Genomic DNA, 19204 nt, shown 5'->3' on the forward strand with positions numbered 1-19204 from the left:
TAAACAGGGGCTGCCAAGGAGGGGCCGTACATACTTATACCTTTAAACAATTAGCATTTTCTTTCTTAAAGCGTCTTTCGTTTCTTTTCGTGAGCATCTTAAAGGAAAAGCGTTTCTTGTATCTTGGAAAACTTTAGAAGAGTATGAACGTAACACTTACATGGACTCCATGCTACTTGCATACCATGCAGTCCATTCATGTGCTTATCAGATGGCAACCTACATGCATACACATACCTTAGCGTCATTCTCTATCTAATGCATAAGCAACTTGAACTATAATTAGCACTACGTTATACTTGGAACACTCTCCTTCTATCCTGTACACTTACGTGTCTTTTACTATGCTAAACTCTTCAGGGACCACTTACGGTCACCACATCTTCCAACTCAAAGTCTTGCCTCCAGTGCTCATCCACTAAAGTGAACCCATGATTCACCTTGGGATTAAGACACTAAGACATTCGTCATACTCTTCTTACAACCACATTCCGACGCATGATTCCGACTGATGGAATCACGCATCCCAATCCTAGATAATACATCCGTCACTACCTTCATGCATCTTAGCCCACACTAAATCCTCATTCACATCCATACAAGCCACACGGCTCTAAGCCAACTCTGAGAGTTAAGCACCGTGCAACTATGCTCATGACAGATTACCCATTACATATGGTGAATCCGTCCAACACATATGTCTACCCAAATTACACATGTACCTTACCCTTTCATCACCTAAGATCAACATATGACACGTTGATCACCTGCTTGTAAGGACAAGGGACATACTCCAATACCAACCTTCTCTTAACCCAGCTAGCATGACTCTTCACGTTACCCATCCCTTTTGACAGTTCATCCCAACACTTAACACGACAAGACCCCATTCAAAATTATGCTTTATGTCACGTCATATAGCTCGAGACTACACCCAAGCTACACCGTAACCTAGTCGCGTTACCCAAAATTCTACTACTTCAACTCCTGACTCATCACGAGTATGGTCCTTCACGTACTCTCGTCACATCGTGACATCTCGTCACGTTCCCGTTACTCCATTCCTACACTCTAACACTTCACCCATCATAAGCATGATTCACCCATTACATATGGTGAATCCGTTCAACACATATGTCTACCCAGATTACACATGTACCTTACCCCTTCATTACCAAAGATCAACATATGACACGTTGATCACTTGCTTGTAGGGACAAGGGACATACTCTGATACCAATCTTCTCTTAACTTGGCTAGCATGACTCTTCACGCTACCCGTCCCTTTTGACAGTTCATCCCAACACTTAACACGACAAGACCCCATTCACAACTACGTTTTATGTCACGTCATATAGCTTGAGGCTACACCCAAGCTACACCGTAACCTAGTCGCGTTACCCAACATTCTGCTACGTCAACTCTTGACTCATCACTAGTACGGTCCCTCACGTACTCTCGTCACATCGTGACATCTCGTCACATTCCCGTTACGCCATTCCTACACTCTAATACTTCACCCATCATAAGCATGATTGCTAATAACCACGTCACTTCGTGACGTTGCCCAGTCATGCTTCCGTTGCGTACTCTTACACTTGTTTCGCTACTTCGTCCATCGCAAGCATGACTGTCAATAGTCCTGTCACTTCGTGACATTCCTCAGTCATACTTCTGCTGCGCACTCTTATACTTGTACTGGTACTTCACGCATACTCTTAGCCATAAATGCATCACGGTGACACTTGCCACCTCAGACTACAGACTACGCCATAACTACTTCGGGACACTATTCCACAGTTCCCGACACTACCCATCACGTTCCATGCTCATCGATCACATAACCATTATTATCTCTACGACACGCCACACGGAGTGTTGCTGCCACGTGGGGTACATTCCACGTATACTCCCTTCACATACGCCACATCACCACTATGGCATACCCGCCATCTGATGCATCACTATATCACATGGAGTACACTCCTCGTGTACTCCCTTCACATGCATTACGCCACATCACCATTATGGCATACCCGCCATATGATGCATCAGTATACCACATGGAGTACACTCCTTGTATACTCCATTCATACACACTACGACACATCACCATTATGGCATACCCGCCATATGGTGCATCACTCCACCACATGGAGTACACTCTTAGTGTACTCCCTTCACATATGCCACATTACCACTATGGCGTACTCGCCATATGCATCACTCCACCATATGGAGTACATTCCACGTGTACTCCCTTCACACGCACTACGCCACATTACCATTGTGGCATATTCGCCACATGGTGCATCACCCCGTTATACGGAGTACATTCCACATGTACTCCCTTCATAAACCATACCCCACACAGAGTACACTCAGCGTGTACTCTTCCCGTTCCACACTACGCCAAGAGGGTATATTTTACATATACTCTCCTTATCTCACATTACGCCACACACAAAGTACACCCAGTGTGTACTATTCTCATTCCACATACACCACGCCACCATTACAACACAATCCACAACACTACACAACACACTTCCCAATTACGCCCAACACTTCTCAATACACTACACGGCAGAACACATCTCCATCCAACATAGATATGCCCAACACTTCACTACACAGAATGCCCAACACTTCATCACACAAAACCACATCACAATACCACAACTCCACAAATACTAACAGCACAGTCCACAACCTAGTCAACTAATCAATATCTAGTATAATTAACGAGGGATAGAGGGTTATACCATCAACGGGATAACCCGTGCATTGCTCGTTGATCGTCATAGCCGATGATGTTGGAAGTGTCGTACGTGGTGGCTAACCCACGTACGTTAACTGTTTAGGCATTTGGATAACTAGGTGTGGTCTTGGAAGGGCCCGTGAAGGCCTTATGATGGTGGCAAGGAGCATAACACGGCGGATCTAGTCATGTACAGTGGCGGTCAGCCATGCGCAGTGGTTGTCCATCACATGCAGTGACTAACCACCACTCAAAGTGGTGGTTTGGACCTAGGGTTGGGTTGAGGGGTTGCTGGTGGAGCTCATGGTGGCACTGGGGTGGCGCCATGGTGGTTCACAGCGGTGGATCTGGCCGCACGGTGGAGGAGAAGTCGTGGGAGAGTGAGAGAGAGTGTGCGTGCATGGGTGGCAGATTGGGGCTGTGGGAGGTTGGGTTGGCTTGGTGGCGGCCTGAGGAGGCTCAAGGTGGCGGTTACTAGTCGTGGGTGGCAGCGCACGGCGGTGGAGGGGTGTAACCCGTGCATTGGAGAGAGGGAGAAGTCGTGCATGAGTGAGAGGCTTGAGAGGGGTGGAGAGCTTGGCTGACTTGGAGGAGCTCAGGGAGGAGCCATGGTGTCGCTAGGTGGTCGTGGGTGCCGCGTACGACGGTGCTAGAGGCCGCGCATGGTGAAGCCGTGCGTGGGTCTCCTTGTGCGTGCTTGTGTGCGACAGAGGGGGAAGGTGGCTGCATGGGAGGTGCTGGTTTTGCTGGAGGGTGGTGGCCGGTGGTAGAGGAAGCTGCCGTGGAGGTGGTGGCGCTGGAGGACGGTGCACGGCGGCGCTAAGGACAGCAAGCCCATTCGGGGTTTGCACTTCCAGCGGAGAGGAAGAGGGAGCGTGAGGGAGAGGGGCTGAGCTAGGGAGGCTCGCCGAAGTGGTAGCAAGCCGTTGGTGGTGGAGGTGACGTTCACCGGCGCACGGCGACGCATGGCTGTGCATTGGAGGCTTCGGGGTGAAGAGAGGCACGCTGCGTACTATGTACGCCGAAGGAGAGAGGGAGGAGAGAGAGGGGGCTAGGGAAAAGTGAGGGAGAAAGAGAGGGGGTCTGGGTATTTAACCCAGTCCCTTCGTCTGGAGATCCACGTAACGATCTAACGATGGATTTTAAACACTGATTTGAAAATACGTAAAACATTAACTTAATTAAAAGCGCTTAGAGGAATTAAGGTAGAATATTATTTTAAACTAACTTTAGTTTATAAAATAATATTCTTCATCGTTAATAAAATGATGAAGTCTCACTTAACATATTAAAGAGAATAAAACCATTTAATTAATAAAAACTTTCAACATAATTTAAATATCATAATATCTTAAATAATTGAAATCATTTTAATAATAATATTAAAATGATTTCCGACGATTATAATATTTTTGGAGCTCTTCAAGAATATTACGATTGTCGTATTTAAGATCAATCTTAATTCAATAATACTGAAAATACTCCTTATAAATATTTTCAGCATATTTAAAACAATGGGCGTGCCCTAGAAGTCACACGATATTTTTCGAATCAAGCCATCATGGTTTGACACGCATAACGTGGCTCGTAGTCGCTAGTGAGAATGGCAGACAATTACAAAATCTCTGCCGTCGAGATTTACTTATGTCATAAAGACGGAACATGTGTCAGAAAGGAGAAGCGTACGTAAGAAGGAATGAGCAGGGTATGACACAGGTGTATCTCTTGCCGGCGGGATGACCAGTTTCAAACAACCCTCTGTGAGATCGTCGGGGCTCGACGATGATGTCTGAGTCAGCGGTGAGCAACCACTCGCCGGCCAAGGCAACGACAAGATAGTATCTCTCACACGGGTGTTTTCTCACGAGTGTTTCTCTCTCCTCTCTGTCTCTCTAAAATTTATAGCTCCTATGTTTGTTTAGCTAATAATATTTACATTATATTATACAGTCATTTATCTTTTTTTTAAAAAAAAAATAGTTTAACTACAAAAAAATTATTTAAAAGTAAATCACAAACTAACATAAATTATAAACTTGTTTTTATTATAAAATAATTTTAATATATTATATAAAAGTATTCTTTCTATTTTGCTGCACGGCAACGCGCACCACATGCCAACATTTTCGTCTGGAGAAGGCAATTAACATGGACTAAGCCTGTCCGTCAACATGGGTGCTTTGTCCGTCAACTATTGAGAACCCTCTCCCTCGTCTCATTTCTTATCCTAGACGACTCTGTGCACTGGCTACAAGGTACGGTTCGCTTAGCTTTGTCCATTTTTACACGTACATGGACTTTTCGCGCGTTTCTCATTGATCGCCTTAGCACCTTTTACTTGACTTGTGTTTAAATATTAAATTGAGTTGAAATGAATTTAATTTTTTATGAATAGTAATAAGTTAAATAGTGAAAGAAGTTATGTAGAATCAATATAAATTGAATTTAAAGTATGTTTGGATGTTAAGATGAGTTTAATACTTTTTATAAAAAGTTGAAAAAAATTGTGGATACTATAATAAAGATGTGTGAAGTTAAAAAAAATTGTGGGTTTCACATGTAAGAAAGTTTTGAGTTGAGATAAGTTTAATAATTTAAGAGTTAAGTATTTAGATATTAGAGTCAATTTAAAATTAGACTGAACTCAACTAAATCTTACAACTAAATACAATCTTAAAAATAAAAGTTTTATTCCCTTTATAGTTATCTTTTCTAAATATTTTTAAATAAATAAAAAATATCTTACAATTAAAGATGATGATTTAATTTATACGAGATCTTGGCCTTTTATATAAATAATTAGCAAAGATATGCATGCAGTAGCTTAACAACCTAATGATCAGCACGTCATGAACAGTAAATATTTTCAAACGTATTATGTCCGCCATGTCAAAAAGTCGTTGCACCAAATCCATTGACAGCATATGTACATACGTACGTGTGTATATATATATATATATATATATATATATATGAGTAATACTATATACAGTCGTAAAATATATAAATGTCATGCAGTCATTTTAAAAAAGAGTATGATCTACTCATAAAAAATTAATTTTTTTTTATGTGGATCTTGTATTTATTTATTTTTTATAACGATTTCACGACGCTTGCATACTTACGACTATAAATATCATTTTTCTCTATATATATATAAATAAATATATATATGTGTTCCCATAGTACTTCACCCACGTTTAAGGTCAAATATGATAATATGATTTCAAGTATACGTAACCACCGGAGATTTTCAATTGCAGACGTAATTTATACAATATTGACTTTTTATGCGTTTAAATTTTAAAAGTGGGGATTGATTGTGATTTGTGATGCCTGATCTTCTTGAATGCACCTTTTCTAGAACTAGCAATTTACATATATATATATATATATAAATATATATATATATCACACTATGCATCATAGATTAATGGTAAAATATCAGAGCCTGCCACAATGTATATATAATGATGACAGTTCTTTTTACAATCATTAATAAAAAATTATTCCTTTTTATTTTTTACATTTTTTTTTAATGAAAATGGAATTTTTATTGATATTTGACAAATGTGATTGGGAAAAAGACAATTTTGTTGGTAGTTATCATAAAGACAATTTTGTAAAAATCATAAAGTTTTGGAGTCCTTTCATTCAACATCTCTCTTATCTACGGACTACTATTCTTGTCTCGATCATTTTTACAAAAAATTTTATTTTATTTTATTTAATTATTATAATTTTTTTAAATTTTTATATAAAATAAAATAAAGAATTTAATTTTTTTCAAATTCTAAAATAAAAATTATATTAAAAAAATAAATTTTAATAATATTTTATTTAATTTTCATATCATCTCATTTTATCTCATCTATAAAAATAAACGGGGCTTTAAAAATGATTTAACAGTACGTGTTCTATGCGTGACTTATAAATAGAAATATAGAATGATTTTTTATTTAATTTTTTCAAATTACATCTCTATTTTCAATTTTTCTCCCAAATATATGGGTATTTCTTGAAAGAATTATATGAATATACATACACATATACATATATATGTGTGTCATCTTTCAACGCAAACTTATTTTATTTTATTTTATTTTTATCTCAAAAAACTTTTTCATCCTTACAAAAGAAATAAAAAACAAAGACATAAGATCATTTGACAAACGGAGCACTTTTTTTAAGAAATAGTTTTAAAGAAAATACTCGTAAAAATAAAAGGACAGCTTAGTGTTTACGGCAAACGGACCAAGTCAAGTAGAAGAAGCTGCTGGTCACAAGAATGGGACTTGCACTCGTTAAAAATCTTGAAAAGAAATACGTGTTGAACAAACACTACAGTTGGTCATGTCCTATGACAACGATGCTACTCGTTTCGACTAATTATTTTTGTCCTATTATTGAAGAAAGAGTGATTAATTTCTCATAAACCAAAAAAACATTTCAGCCATATCAGCCAAAATAGAATTCTAATAGAAATATTAAAATTATAAAAATTGTCACCCCAAGTCCCTCGACTCAAAATATAACTCGTTTTTGTAATTTACCCTATTGCTACATGATACAATTATTAATATTATTTGCGTATTTCGCACTCCTGTAAATTTCTACAGTAAACCTGTACTAGAAGAATCAAGGAAGGTTTGAAGGGTGTGAAACACCTTCAATGTCAAAGTCAATTAGATTGTATACACTGTTTCTCTGTGAATCAAATGACTAATTCAACTTACCTCAATTGTTAATTTCCTCTAGTATATATAAAGTAGGGGAGAGAGTGATAGGTCTCGTGTAACAACACAAGCCTTTGATTCAAGTTAGGTCTGGGGTTGCTATTATTTGAACTTTCCATTATCTGATCTTGCATGGTTATCTGGAGGAGCATTTGAATCCCCATATCGTTCGGAGAAGACTTTGTGGTTATCTTATCCGATGGTTAAGCCAAGTGGTTTAGGGTTTGTTATTACCAGCCATGGGGAATTCCTTGGTGCCGGTGCAGCAGGCTGGCTTTGTTGGGCCTTTAAGGTGTGGGAGCAGGCCTATAAGCGAGGGAGGACTTTGGTCCCTCCAATTATCCCCCAAAAGCCTTCATGTGATGAGACTTTTCCTTTATGCCACCTCGTTACTTGGACTATACTCTCACTCTTAGCTTTATGTAGGTGCACTTCCGTACGTCAGTGGCGTGCGTCGTTCCACCTTTGCGCCCTTTCCTATCTCCCTTTTCACGTGACATGTTTCTTTGTCTTATAGGGGAACACTCAAACGACGTTGTGTCTCCTGGGCTATTTTTCTCTCTATACTGCCTACTCTATTGCTTCATTCCTTCTCCAACACTAACTCGTTGTTTGTTATTGTGTTCTTCCCTTTTTCTATTTCCCCTTCTCGACTTCTTGTTCTCCCTTCTTTGAATCTCCTTCCCTTGATGGCTTTGGGCAAGTCCTTCCACTCTGGCACCCATGGCTCTAGGTCCTCCAGACCCCGCGACTCTCTTTGTCAGGCTGGAGAAACTGATTCGCGTCGTTCCCCTGACTTTGAATGGACTTAGTAGTTGAAAACAGCGTCGCGTGCTGACTTGGACTTTGTGAGAAATCAATACGGATTACCTGACTTTGTAGTGTTGAGTTTACTGGAATCTCGCCACAGGACCGTTGATTTCAGGGGTTTCACCGCCCAAGTGACATTGTACTCTCTGATGTTTTTTATAGGGCTTCGCTTGCCGTTTTGCTGCCTTGTTCATGATATGCTCAATTTCTTGGGGTTTGCTCATTCGCAGCATGTTCTTAAAGCATGGAGGATATTGATGGCGTGCTTCGTTGCGGGCGACAATTTTAGAACCCACTAGTGAAGACTACCCAGACCTTATGACAAGGAAATTCCTCTTTACTCACAAAATTAGACGTATGGATGAAAACTTATGCAATTTCCGATCTTGGATTGGCAACCGGGTGGTGCATTTGGAATGCCGTTACCCTCATGCCAACAAGTGGCAAAGGAAATTCTTTTTTGTTTCTGGTAGTGGTTGGAAATTTCCTCTAGGCGAGGTTGCCCGTTGTTAGTTCCTCGTCCGTGCAGTGTGGGGCCTTGTTTCGAAAGACCGTGACTTTGCCATCATTCTTTTTGATCGGGAAGACGCCCATTTGCCTCTAGTTTATGCTTGGGTGGAAAGGAATGACAACGCCACTTGGTATGATGTTCATCTCACTCGTGCCAATATTGACAGGATTTTGGTTTCGCCCAATCGGGCTCATATTTTTGATCGCTAGTTCTTTGGCACTCCCTCATTGTCTCGGGGACGAAAAAGAGGGTCTTCACCCCTTCAGGCCAGAAGGGGGAAGAAGCCTCACTCAGAATGTAGCCTTTTCATGGCAAGGTTGGGCCTTCTGAAGAATCTAGATCTATTGGGGAAAGGCCCGTTCAAGCTTCTGTGCCTGTTGGGGAAAGTAGTTCAACTCGCCCAGCTTCTCCCATTTTCGATTTGCTGGAGGAAATCATGGACCCAACTGAGACTAACCTAGCACTGATGTTGGATATTGAGTCCTCAATGGTGCCCAGTCAGGAGGTTGTTTGACCAACCCTTCTTATCGCGGAATGTCAATGTGACACTTCTGGTTCTAACGAAGATGATATTGAAGTGGCTCTTCATTTTTCATTTTTGGAAATTGCACCTACAATCCTAAAGAGTTCTACTGCCCGTTTTGATGATGCGGGTGAGGCGCCTTTGGCCCCTGGTGGTAGTGTCGGTCCCTTTGGGTTAGAGTGCGGCCCTGCTTCACTCTTTACTCCCTCCATGGTTTCTGGTGGTGCAACCCTCGAGTTCCCCTTTGTTATTCATGAGTGTCTTCATGAAGAACCCTCGGGAGTGGACTTTAGTGGAGGTCGGTGTCCATCCCTTCGTCGCCTTCTAGTACTTTGCTCGTGAGGGGCGATGTTTCTTTGCCCGTTCATCTGGGTGATCATGTGCCTAAAGATCGCCCTTTAGACTTAGTTGAATAGCTAGGGCACCCTAGTATTTCACTTGTAGAGGCGATGCTTCCTTGCCTGTGCCTCTGGGTGATCCCATGGCTAAAGGTCACCATTTGGACTCGATTGAGCAGCCAGGGGAGGGTGTTTTTGCAACTCCTGTTGCCTCTCCTCAACATCTTCCAGATCACCTATTTATGGGGCCTTGGTGAGGTGGGTGACTTCATTCCCCCTAACGGAGACGTTTAACCTTTTAAGGTTGCCTAGACCTTCAAGTTCCTGTGTTGCTCGACCTACCCTACGAGCAGGTGGTTATAAGGAGGAGGCCGTTTGCGCCATGGCACATAAGCTCCAAGGCTTTCTGTCTCCAGTAAGTTCTATCTTTGTTTTATGTATTTCCTACTCTTCGATCGTAACTTATTTTGTGGCCCAAGGAGTTGACCATCTTGTGGCTAGGATAGCCAATCGTTAGATTGACTTGGAAGAGGACAACCAATCGTTGTGCTCATATATCGAGAGGGTGCATCGTGCTATCTTGGTAGCCTGGGCAGATCGGGATGAGATGGCGAGAAACTTATGTCAATTAGAGTCGTACTCCCACTCTTTAGAGAATTAGGTTTCTTTTCTTCGGGGTTAGGTGGGCAATTTCTAGTATGACTTGGGGAAATCTTAGGGGGATGTGAAATGATGCTATTCCGAGGCGAAGATTTTGGAGGAAGAGTGTGACACATTACGCGATCATCTTGGTAATATGGATAAGGAACTGGAGGAGGTTCAACAGCATAGTTCCAATTATGCCGCCCTTTTGACTCAGTTTGAAGAGGCTCAGCGGGAACTATCTATCCAGCTCAGCCTTGCTCGTGGTTAGAAAGTTAGCATTGAAGCCCAACTTGCAAAGGTGAGCCCGGAGCTAAAGGGGCAAGACCAACACTTCATGCAATTGCACGCTGTCTCTAAGAGCCATAGGAGGAAGGTGGTTGCTTCTAAGCTAAAGGTGGTTGAGTTGAATGCTAAATTGGAGGTCTCCCAAAAGGAGGTTGTTCACCTTTCTCCCCAATTGATAGCTGCCCATAAGGTCTGTGACAGGGCGTGGGGCCTTGGCTACAAGCTTGGCCTTAAAAAACTAAGAGACCATCTGCTGGCTCATCCTGGGGCCAACTTGCGATCGCTGAAATTGAAGTCCATCTAGGTCAGTCGCAATTCCTAAATTCTTTGACTCCTAGGGTAGGGACAAGATGCTTGGCACATTTTCTTTACCAGTTCACCACAATGCTTTATTTTTTTTCCTTTTATTGTTTACATTACCATAACAACGTTTTGACATTGAGCAGTATGTAATGATGTTAAGACATTTGAAACTCATTTTCTCTGTTAGTCTGTTTTGTGCTTTTGATTTCGTATGTGAATAGATGGTGGTTTTGCTTATTTTGCTTGGTTTGTTGTTAAGTAGATAAGTTTTACGATCGGCCTCCTAGTTTCTTTGTTTAGGCGGGAGAAGGAAACTAAGTTGTTTCCTCATTTGTTTGCCATGGACAAGTGGAGACAGTAGGTTTTACGTTTTGGATGAGAGAGAGACTCAATCGCATTTAGGGGCGAGGAGGGAAACACTTTACTAGTTATTTCCTCATTTGTTCCCCATGGGCGAGTGGAGACACTCGGATTTTATATTTAGGCGAAGATAAGTTTGACCGTGTTTAGGGGCAAGGAGAGAAGTACTTTACTAATTTGTTTCCTCATTTGTTCACCATGGGCAAGTTGAGACACTTGGCTTTTATATTTAGGCAAGAGATAGGTTCACTAACCTCTAGTATGTTGCTCCGACGTTTTTCAAATCAAAAGGCATTACTTCGTAGCAATTTAACCCTTGGTTGGTTATTTTTCTCTTAGTCATCTTGGCTCATCCGAATCTAGTTATATCCAAAGTAGGTGTCGATGAAGCTTAACATCCAATGTCTCATTGTTGAGTCTACAATTAGATCGATTTGTAGTAGTGGGAAGCTGTCTTTTAAGCATGCTTTATTAATATCAGTGAAATCAATACACATTTGTCAATTTCCTTCAAGTTTCTTTACGAGTGCTACATTTGAGCACCAATCTGGGTAGTGGGTTTCTCTGATGAACCCTACTGCCAAAAGGCGATTGACTTCTTTTGCAATCGTTGCATATTTCTTGATATTGAAACCTCTCATTCTTTGCTTGATAGCCCTTATACGTGGGTTAAGACATAGGAGGGCGATGGAGTTGACCGGTTGCACCACTTCTCCTAAAACCCTTTTTAGTGGGGTGGGTGACATACATAGTCTACTTTGGTCGATCTCCATCTTCATAAAAGCATCACAAAAAGGATGTAAGTTGAAATGTTGTTATCGACCAATATCCTATATGTGTTGTAATTAGCTATCAACATCGTTACTACCAACACATCATCGTGAAGGGTAGATTACTCCCTTGCAGTCGTCGTCAATGAAGGATATGATGGCCGCTTGTTGTGACTCTAGTTCTTTATTCAGTCTTCTGATGTTGAAGACTTCTTCACATCTTCCTTTGAGGACACAACCTTTCCTTTCGGAGGAGGTCAAGCCACCTTCAACGAACCCTCTAGCGATGGTGCATATTTCCTCAAGGGGAGCAGTGTTTCGGTCTTGACTTTGGCGAGGGACTTGGGTGTGGTTTTCTCTTGTTGTCCTTCTCCTTCTCGAGTTTTCATTCCTACGAAACCTCTGCTCTCAATCCTATCTCCTTTCACCTGGTTGCCATGGTGGCGAGGAGTTCCGGGCAACTAGCCGTTCGAGCTCTCTGCTACCTTGCATTTCCTCAATTCTTCGCTTTAAGGAGTGACAATCCTTCGTTTGGTGTCCTCCTATGGTGTGATTGGTGCAGAATCATTGGGTCATTTGAACATGGTCGTCGTCGCCCTAAGTTGTTTCCTCAGTTTTGTCTTGGACATTCATGCTAGAGTATTGGACTCGGGCATTCAACATTCGCATTGGAGCTCCTCCTTCTTACCTTTTGTCCTGTTGGTTCTTTCTTGTCTTTGGGTCCCTTTCTTGGTCTCTTCCTTAACCGACTTTCCTTTTCCAGTCCTCTGACTAATCCATCTTCAACTTCCTTGGTGCGCTCAGGGCTCATAGGGTATCTTCAATATTGACAAAGTCATCTGCACAGTCCATGAATTCACTCAAAGTGGTTGGGATCTTCCTCGCTAACTCCGCCATGAATGGGTTTCTAGGCCAAACTCCTCCCAACAATACTACGAACGTGATTTTTTAGTCTTGGTCATTGACAACCATGCATTCTTTATTGAAATGAACGATATATGATTTAGGCTTTCGTCTTCCCTTTGTTTCACGATAAGGAGATACATAGTACGTCTCCTCTTTTTGCTCGCCATAAATTGCGTTAGGAATTGCCTACCTAGTCCTTCAAAGCTGCCTATATAACCTGGTTGTAGTGCTCCAAACCATCCCCGAGTAGCCCTTTCAGGGTTGAAGGGAATGCCCAGCATGCAATCTCCCCAGGGAGCATTATATGAGTTTTGAACGTTTCCAAATGTTTCACGAGATCTTTGGATCCATTATACATTTCGATCGGCAGAACCTTTAACTTTGGCGAGAGTGGCGTCGTCATGATTTCTGCACCATATGGCAAGTCAGTGCTGGTGAGCAGTTGATTGACAAACAAGAATGTGCCCTTTTTTCGGGCCATACAAATCATCCAATTTTAAAAATCAAAGACAACAATCATAAAATATTCGACAATAAGAATGAAAAATCTAAAGAGTGAGCCATATTACAAACAGTGAGATTTTCATATTTATATTCATAAGCCGAAATCCCTTCGAAGACAACTGACAAAATTAGAATAGCATGGTCCCTTTGCAAGATGACACAAAAATGAAAGAAACTCATAACGCGAAACGATAATAAATCTGGATTGTAGCTAATCATCTAAGCTCCTCCATATGCTGGTGAGTAGGTGTTTTGTGCATGTGGTGGGCCGTGGCTATCCATCTTTCTACTTCTTTAGTGTGTGGATCTAAAGTCAATATAAAGTCTCCCTAAACATGCACAACCCACCATTTTAATTGATTAAAAGTAGGTTGATAAAGCACATATAATAAAATATTTATGTAAAATAATTTTATTTAAAAGATAATTTTAAAATTTTAAAATTTATAAATCAAATCTTATAATTTAAGTAATGCGAGTGATATATTCTAAGCGACTTGAGTATAGAATAACTCATGATTTGTTTGGATACTTAGAATAACTTAATATATCTGTGAATAGTAATTAAATAGTTTAAATCAGAGTAATGATATACACCACACTATCATTCTATTTTGATCATATTAAGTAGTATATGACACATTCATTATTATTAGATGATAAATATAATAAATGATCATTTAATAGTGATAAATGTGACACATCATACTTAGTGAAATGAAAGTAAGATAGTAATATGGTGTATAGAATTTTCCTATCATAATATATATTTGAAAATTTTGTTGCCAAATTTAACTTTCATCACGAGTGAATTAAATGTTTCAAAAAAAAATCACGAGTGAATAAAAGTGGAAGATGAAACATAAATTACCTCTCTCTCTCTCTCCGTATATTGAGGTCCACTACAGGGGCAGTTTTGTACAAACGTCGAATTGACCGGGTCGCAGCCTTTCTTGAAAAGAATAAGAGGGGAAGCTTTTCTTCTTCTTCGAAAATTCACACGGTTTTGCTCCACTGTCTTCGTTGATGTCTTTTTTTTTGGTCCCTAAGAATCTCACAGATTCGCAGAAACAGCGCCAGTCTTTCAATTTTACCTTTTCTTTCTTTGCGAAGTAAAAAATCTCAGTATGGAAGCAATCGGTAGTTGATCACGAGCAAGCATTGAAAGGAGTTTCAGAGGTAAGTTCGTTGGATGCGACATTCAATTGTATTTTCCATGAAAATCGATTCAAAAGCATATATATTTATATGTACACGCTGTTGACTATAATAGTCTCCTCTCTTTATATGAGCATTTATTGGGACGGATGGCCTCCCAACGCCATCCACAGGGTCCGCTTTTAATTCCTCCATTAATTGCAGAATTCCGAGCTCTCTCCCTCTCTCTCAAAGCTTACAAATTTTTCATGTTGGTCTTACCGTTTGATGACTTTTGTTCTTTACCTTTTGCAGCAAAACGGTTATGATTACTCTGTTTTGGCTCAATTTCTATCCAGAGTGAATAATGATTTCCCGCCAACAACAGATTGTGTTTGTCTCCCTTATCATCGTAATGTCCTTTGTGTATCCTACTGGAGCCGAAAATCCAAACCCCTGCAAAACCTCGTGCGGACCAAATAAACCTGTACCGTATCCATTCGGCTTCTCGAGCTCTTGCGCGATCCAATTATCCTGCATCAATGACTCCGACATCCAGGTCAGCAGATTCCGAGTCCATAACATAACCTCTAGCAGCATCCTCGTCGATCTTCCGGCGAAATGTAACCGTACGATAGACTTGATCAGGCCGCTTTTCGGCAGCAACTACGCACTGACATCAAGGAACAGCCTCCTCCTCCAGAACTGTACCTCCAAGCCGGAAGCCTGCTCATCAAACTCCAGCTTAGACGTGGCCCAATTCAATTTACAGGGCTGCGATGCCAATATAAGCTGCTTCGCTGAAGAAAGTAGACCGAACACCGATATGCTAAGCTACGAGAATGTGAGTCGGAAAAACTGCACCTTCTTGTTCTCCTCCGCCGCGCTTGACGGGGATTCGCTCCAGCTTCAGAGGGTTGAGCTGGGGTGGTGGCTCGGCGTCGAAAGTAAACGTACTTGCTCTAAGAATTCATATTATACGCCGGTTTCGACGCCCGACGGCAAGACAGGTTTCCGGTGCGGGTGTAAGGACGGGTTTAAAGGCGATGGATACCGCGACGGCGACGGTTGCAAGAAAGGTGAGTCAACTCGCCGAGTTATATTTCTTTTATCCATTAAATTATATATTCTTTTAGTTTCGAACTTTCAAGTTGGATGAGGATATCCAATCAGAAACCGACGCGCCATCATTTTCTGCAGTCAAGTCCAAGGTGGTACGGCCGAAAATGCGGACCGCGGGTAGTGGACCGGATTTACTAGAAAGTCCATGGCCATTTTAACCATAGAGCTCCCTTTAGCAAGATGAGTTCCTGGGGGGTGGAGGGGGCAAATTGGTCCTGATAGTATTTCCTTTGATTTTGTGTGTGACATATGATAAATGTAGGTGCAATGAAGATAAATTGGCCCTAACGAATGGATTTCTTTTGAGTTATTTTCTGATTAGATAATGGATTGGTAGAGATAATAATAATAAAAATAATAATTCAATTAAAAAGGTCAAAGCCAGTTGCAATTCCTTCTAGTTGTTTTTGGAGTATAATTTTAGGGGAAGCACATGTTCAAAGGTTAGTTGGGTTTGGACTTGGGATTAAAGAAATCAGAAGGAGAGAAAGACTTTGATTAGCAAGATCCCAACAACAGTTTGTTTGATTCTTATGCAATTTTCCAAGAAAAAAAAAAGAAAGAAATAATTTCACTGTTGCAAGTTACTTTTCAGATTTTTCATATATATATATATATGAAAAATTCTAGATATAAACTTTACATTCTTACACATCACTTAAAAATATGTGATTTTATTTTTTTATTTTCATATTTTTTAACATATGAAATATGAAATATGAAGTATGAGAGTAAAAAAATAAAATCACATATTTTTAGGTGATGTGCAGAAGTGTGAATCTTCTGTATATCACAACTATATAATATATATAAATATATATACATTCTCAATGCATAACCTTTTGATATAACATAGCTGAAACTTATTGCAGTTTCTAATTGCAATCTTACGAGGTACCTGTCTGGCCATTGCGGAGGCATGTCTGGAGTCCGTCTTCTCCTCGGAGGTAAATCTTTTGTTTCGTACTAGAAAATGTTATATTTTGGTAGATTAATGAGCTTAATTTTCTTTTTTCCCAAAATCTCTGCTTCCCCTCCTTGGAACAGCATGGAAAATGATCCTACAGTCTCATGGGATCATAGTGATGGTGGTTACTCTTGTTTCTATCTTTTCAGCTGCCAAATATGCTGTCTACAGATATGCATACATATAGTAATACTCTATAGATTTTTCACACTCCACGGAGTGAAGTTTAGTTAGGACTAGAGATTTTTTAGACAATAAAATAAGTCCACATTCTTCTCTGTTTAGGGATTGTTGCTGGAGCTTCTATAATGGCTGCACTGTGTATTACATGTTACTTTGTTCGGCGCCGCTCCACTTGTTTGAAAAACGAAATGAGTGCAAGACGCCTCCTATGTGAAGCTGCTGGCAACTCCAGTGTACCTCTATATCCTTACAGAGAAATAGAAAGAGCCACTAATAACTTCTCCGATGAACAAAGGCTCGGGACTGGGGCCTTTGGTACAGTTTACGCAGGAAAACTTCAAAATGACGAGTGGGTCGCCATAAAAAAGATCAAATATAGAGACACCAACAGTATTGACCAAGTCCTGAATGAGATCAAACTACTTTCCTCTGTGAGCCACCCGAATTTGGTTCGCCTCTTAGGTTGCTGCATAGAGGACGGCAAACAGATCCTTGTCTATGAATTTATGCCTAATGGAACTCTATCTGAGCATTTACAAAGAGAAAGGGGTAAAGTACTCCCATGGACTGTAAGGCTCACAATTGCTGCTGAAACTGCTCACGCCATAACATATCTCCACTCTGCCATGAATCCACCTATTTATCACAGAGACATCAAATCTAGCAATATATTATTGGATCACAGCTTCAAATCGAAGGTAGCTGATTTTGGACTTTCTAGACTGGGCATGACAGAAATATCACACATCTCAACTGCCCCACAAGGGACTCCAGGCTACGTTGATCCTCAATACCATCAGAACTTCCATCTCACTGATAAAAGTGACGTTTACAGTTTTGGAGTAGTTTTAATAGAGATAATAACTGCATTGAAAGTGGTTGATTTTGCTCGACCTCCGAGTGAGGTGAATTTAGCAGCACTTGCTATTGATAGAATTGGGAGGGGTTGTGTGGATGAGATAATAGACCCTTTCCTTGAGCCAAATAGGGATGCTTGGACACTTTATTCTGTTCACAAGGTTGCTGAGCTTGCATTCAGGTGCCTTGCTTTTCATAGTGACACGAGGCCTTCTATGATGGAAGTGGCAGAAGAGCTAGAACATATCAGGCGCAGTGGGTGGGCAACATCGGAAGAAAATGCATACATGGCGTCTCCGGCGGTATCCTCTTGTTCTTCACCACATAATGGAAGCGAGAAGTCAGTGGGTGGTGGTGGTATGACAGTTGGGAAGGCAGGGTTAGGGAGCCAGAGATCGGTTCTTCCAGAAAAAGTGGAAGATTGTGCAGCTTCAATGGAGGAGGTGAAGGATAGCTCCCCTGTTTCTGTGTATGATCCTTGGTTAAGTCGAGAAAGCTCGCCTTCAGCAAACAGCTTGTTGGGTAATGGAGCTCGGTGATACGAAATTATCTTCTTTTGGGTTCTTACCTTTATATTGCCTGGTGAATACTACACAAATATGTTAGAGCTCTCCCTTACGGGGGGCCTTACTGCTTAGACATTAATATTAGTTTCACGGTCTTATGAAATCTCTGTCCATTCCACTCATTTTTAGGCTTTAGGTGATTCACAAATGATAGAACTTTCTCTTGCCTGATATCAATGCTTTGTCATTCTCGAGTGCAATTAACAGTGGTGCAAAAGCAAATGGATTTTGCCAAGTCTGCAGTACATCAGTGCTATGAAGGTATACAAACTGACGTGGCACTGATACGTGTCACTATTATGTTAGTCGATATACAATTTCCATTTTTTATATTCACAACTCAACTACGTGTCATTGCCACCGCCACATTAATTTGTATGACTACGTAGTACCCGAATATTGTAGCCCAAGCATTTTGCAAAGGATATTGGCATTTTTTTTTTAAAGAACATCGACTTTATTAATCTTGTATGTTATGCTATAGCAGGGATACCCCGTTACTTGCGAATTAAAAATGATCAGCAGGGTAACTACTGATCAACACATGTTATAAGAAATATGATTTTCATTTAACTCTTCTATAGTAAGTCCAAATTTTCACGTAGTTGACATGCAAATTAACCATATAACTGTTGGGCTTGTTTGTGTGAAACCAATTCTATTTTGTGACGACTAATTTGATGATCTGATTTGATAAGATTTCATTATGGTTTTCTGGTAGATTTTTAATGAGGCTTATTTTTTACCCCTTTTTAATTCTTGAACCAATCTGACCTGTTAATTGGGATTTACTATATATATATATATACATATGTACTATTCTCATACGGTTGTTGTACTGCTACACTGTGTATTCGACTATCATTTGAAATAAATTAATCTTTTGCAGTTCCGTAGACGTAGGCACATTATCGAACAT

At 40.6% G+C, this 19204-nt stretch overlaps 1 protein-coding gene across 1 annotated transcript; it reads left to right on the top strand.

The window, feature by feature from the left end:
* Positions 1 to 14456: 14456 nt before the first annotated feature.
* LOC108998198 (wall-associated receptor kinase-like 14) lies at positions 14457 to 18407 on the top strand. The gene is made up of 4 exons (XM_018974693.2): positions 14457 to 14631; positions 14905 to 15668; positions 16584 to 16658; positions 16964 to 18407. Exons 2-4 carry the CDS (start codon positions 14957 to 14959, stop codon positions 18256 to 18258), a joined length of 2082 nt encoding a protein of 693 aa, XP_018830238.1. The 5' UTR covers positions 14457 to 14631; positions 14905 to 14956; the 3' UTR covers positions 18259 to 18407.
* Positions 18408 to 19204: the final 797 nt, after the last annotated feature.

Source organism: Juglans regia, chromosome 12, assembly GCF_001411555.2.
Source record: "Juglans regia cultivar Chandler chromosome 12, Walnut 2.0, whole genome shotgun sequence".
Taxonomy (NCBI): Eukaryota; Viridiplantae; Streptophyta; class Magnoliopsida; order Fagales; family Juglandaceae; genus Juglans; species Juglans regia.

Coding starts and splice junctions, on each gene's coding strand:
- LOC108998198 (XM_018974693.2), top strand. CDS start 14,957: ATGATTTCCCGCCAACAACAGATTGTGTTTGTCTCCCTTATCATCGTA. Junction 15,669..16,583: donor CGGCGACGGTTGCAAGAAAG/GTGAGTCAACTC, acceptor AACTTATTGCAG/TTTCTAATTGCAATCTTACG. Junction 16,659..16,963: donor AGTCCGTCTTCTCCTCGGAG/GTAAATCTTTTG, acceptor TTCTCTGTTTAG/GGATTGTTGCTGGAGCTTCT.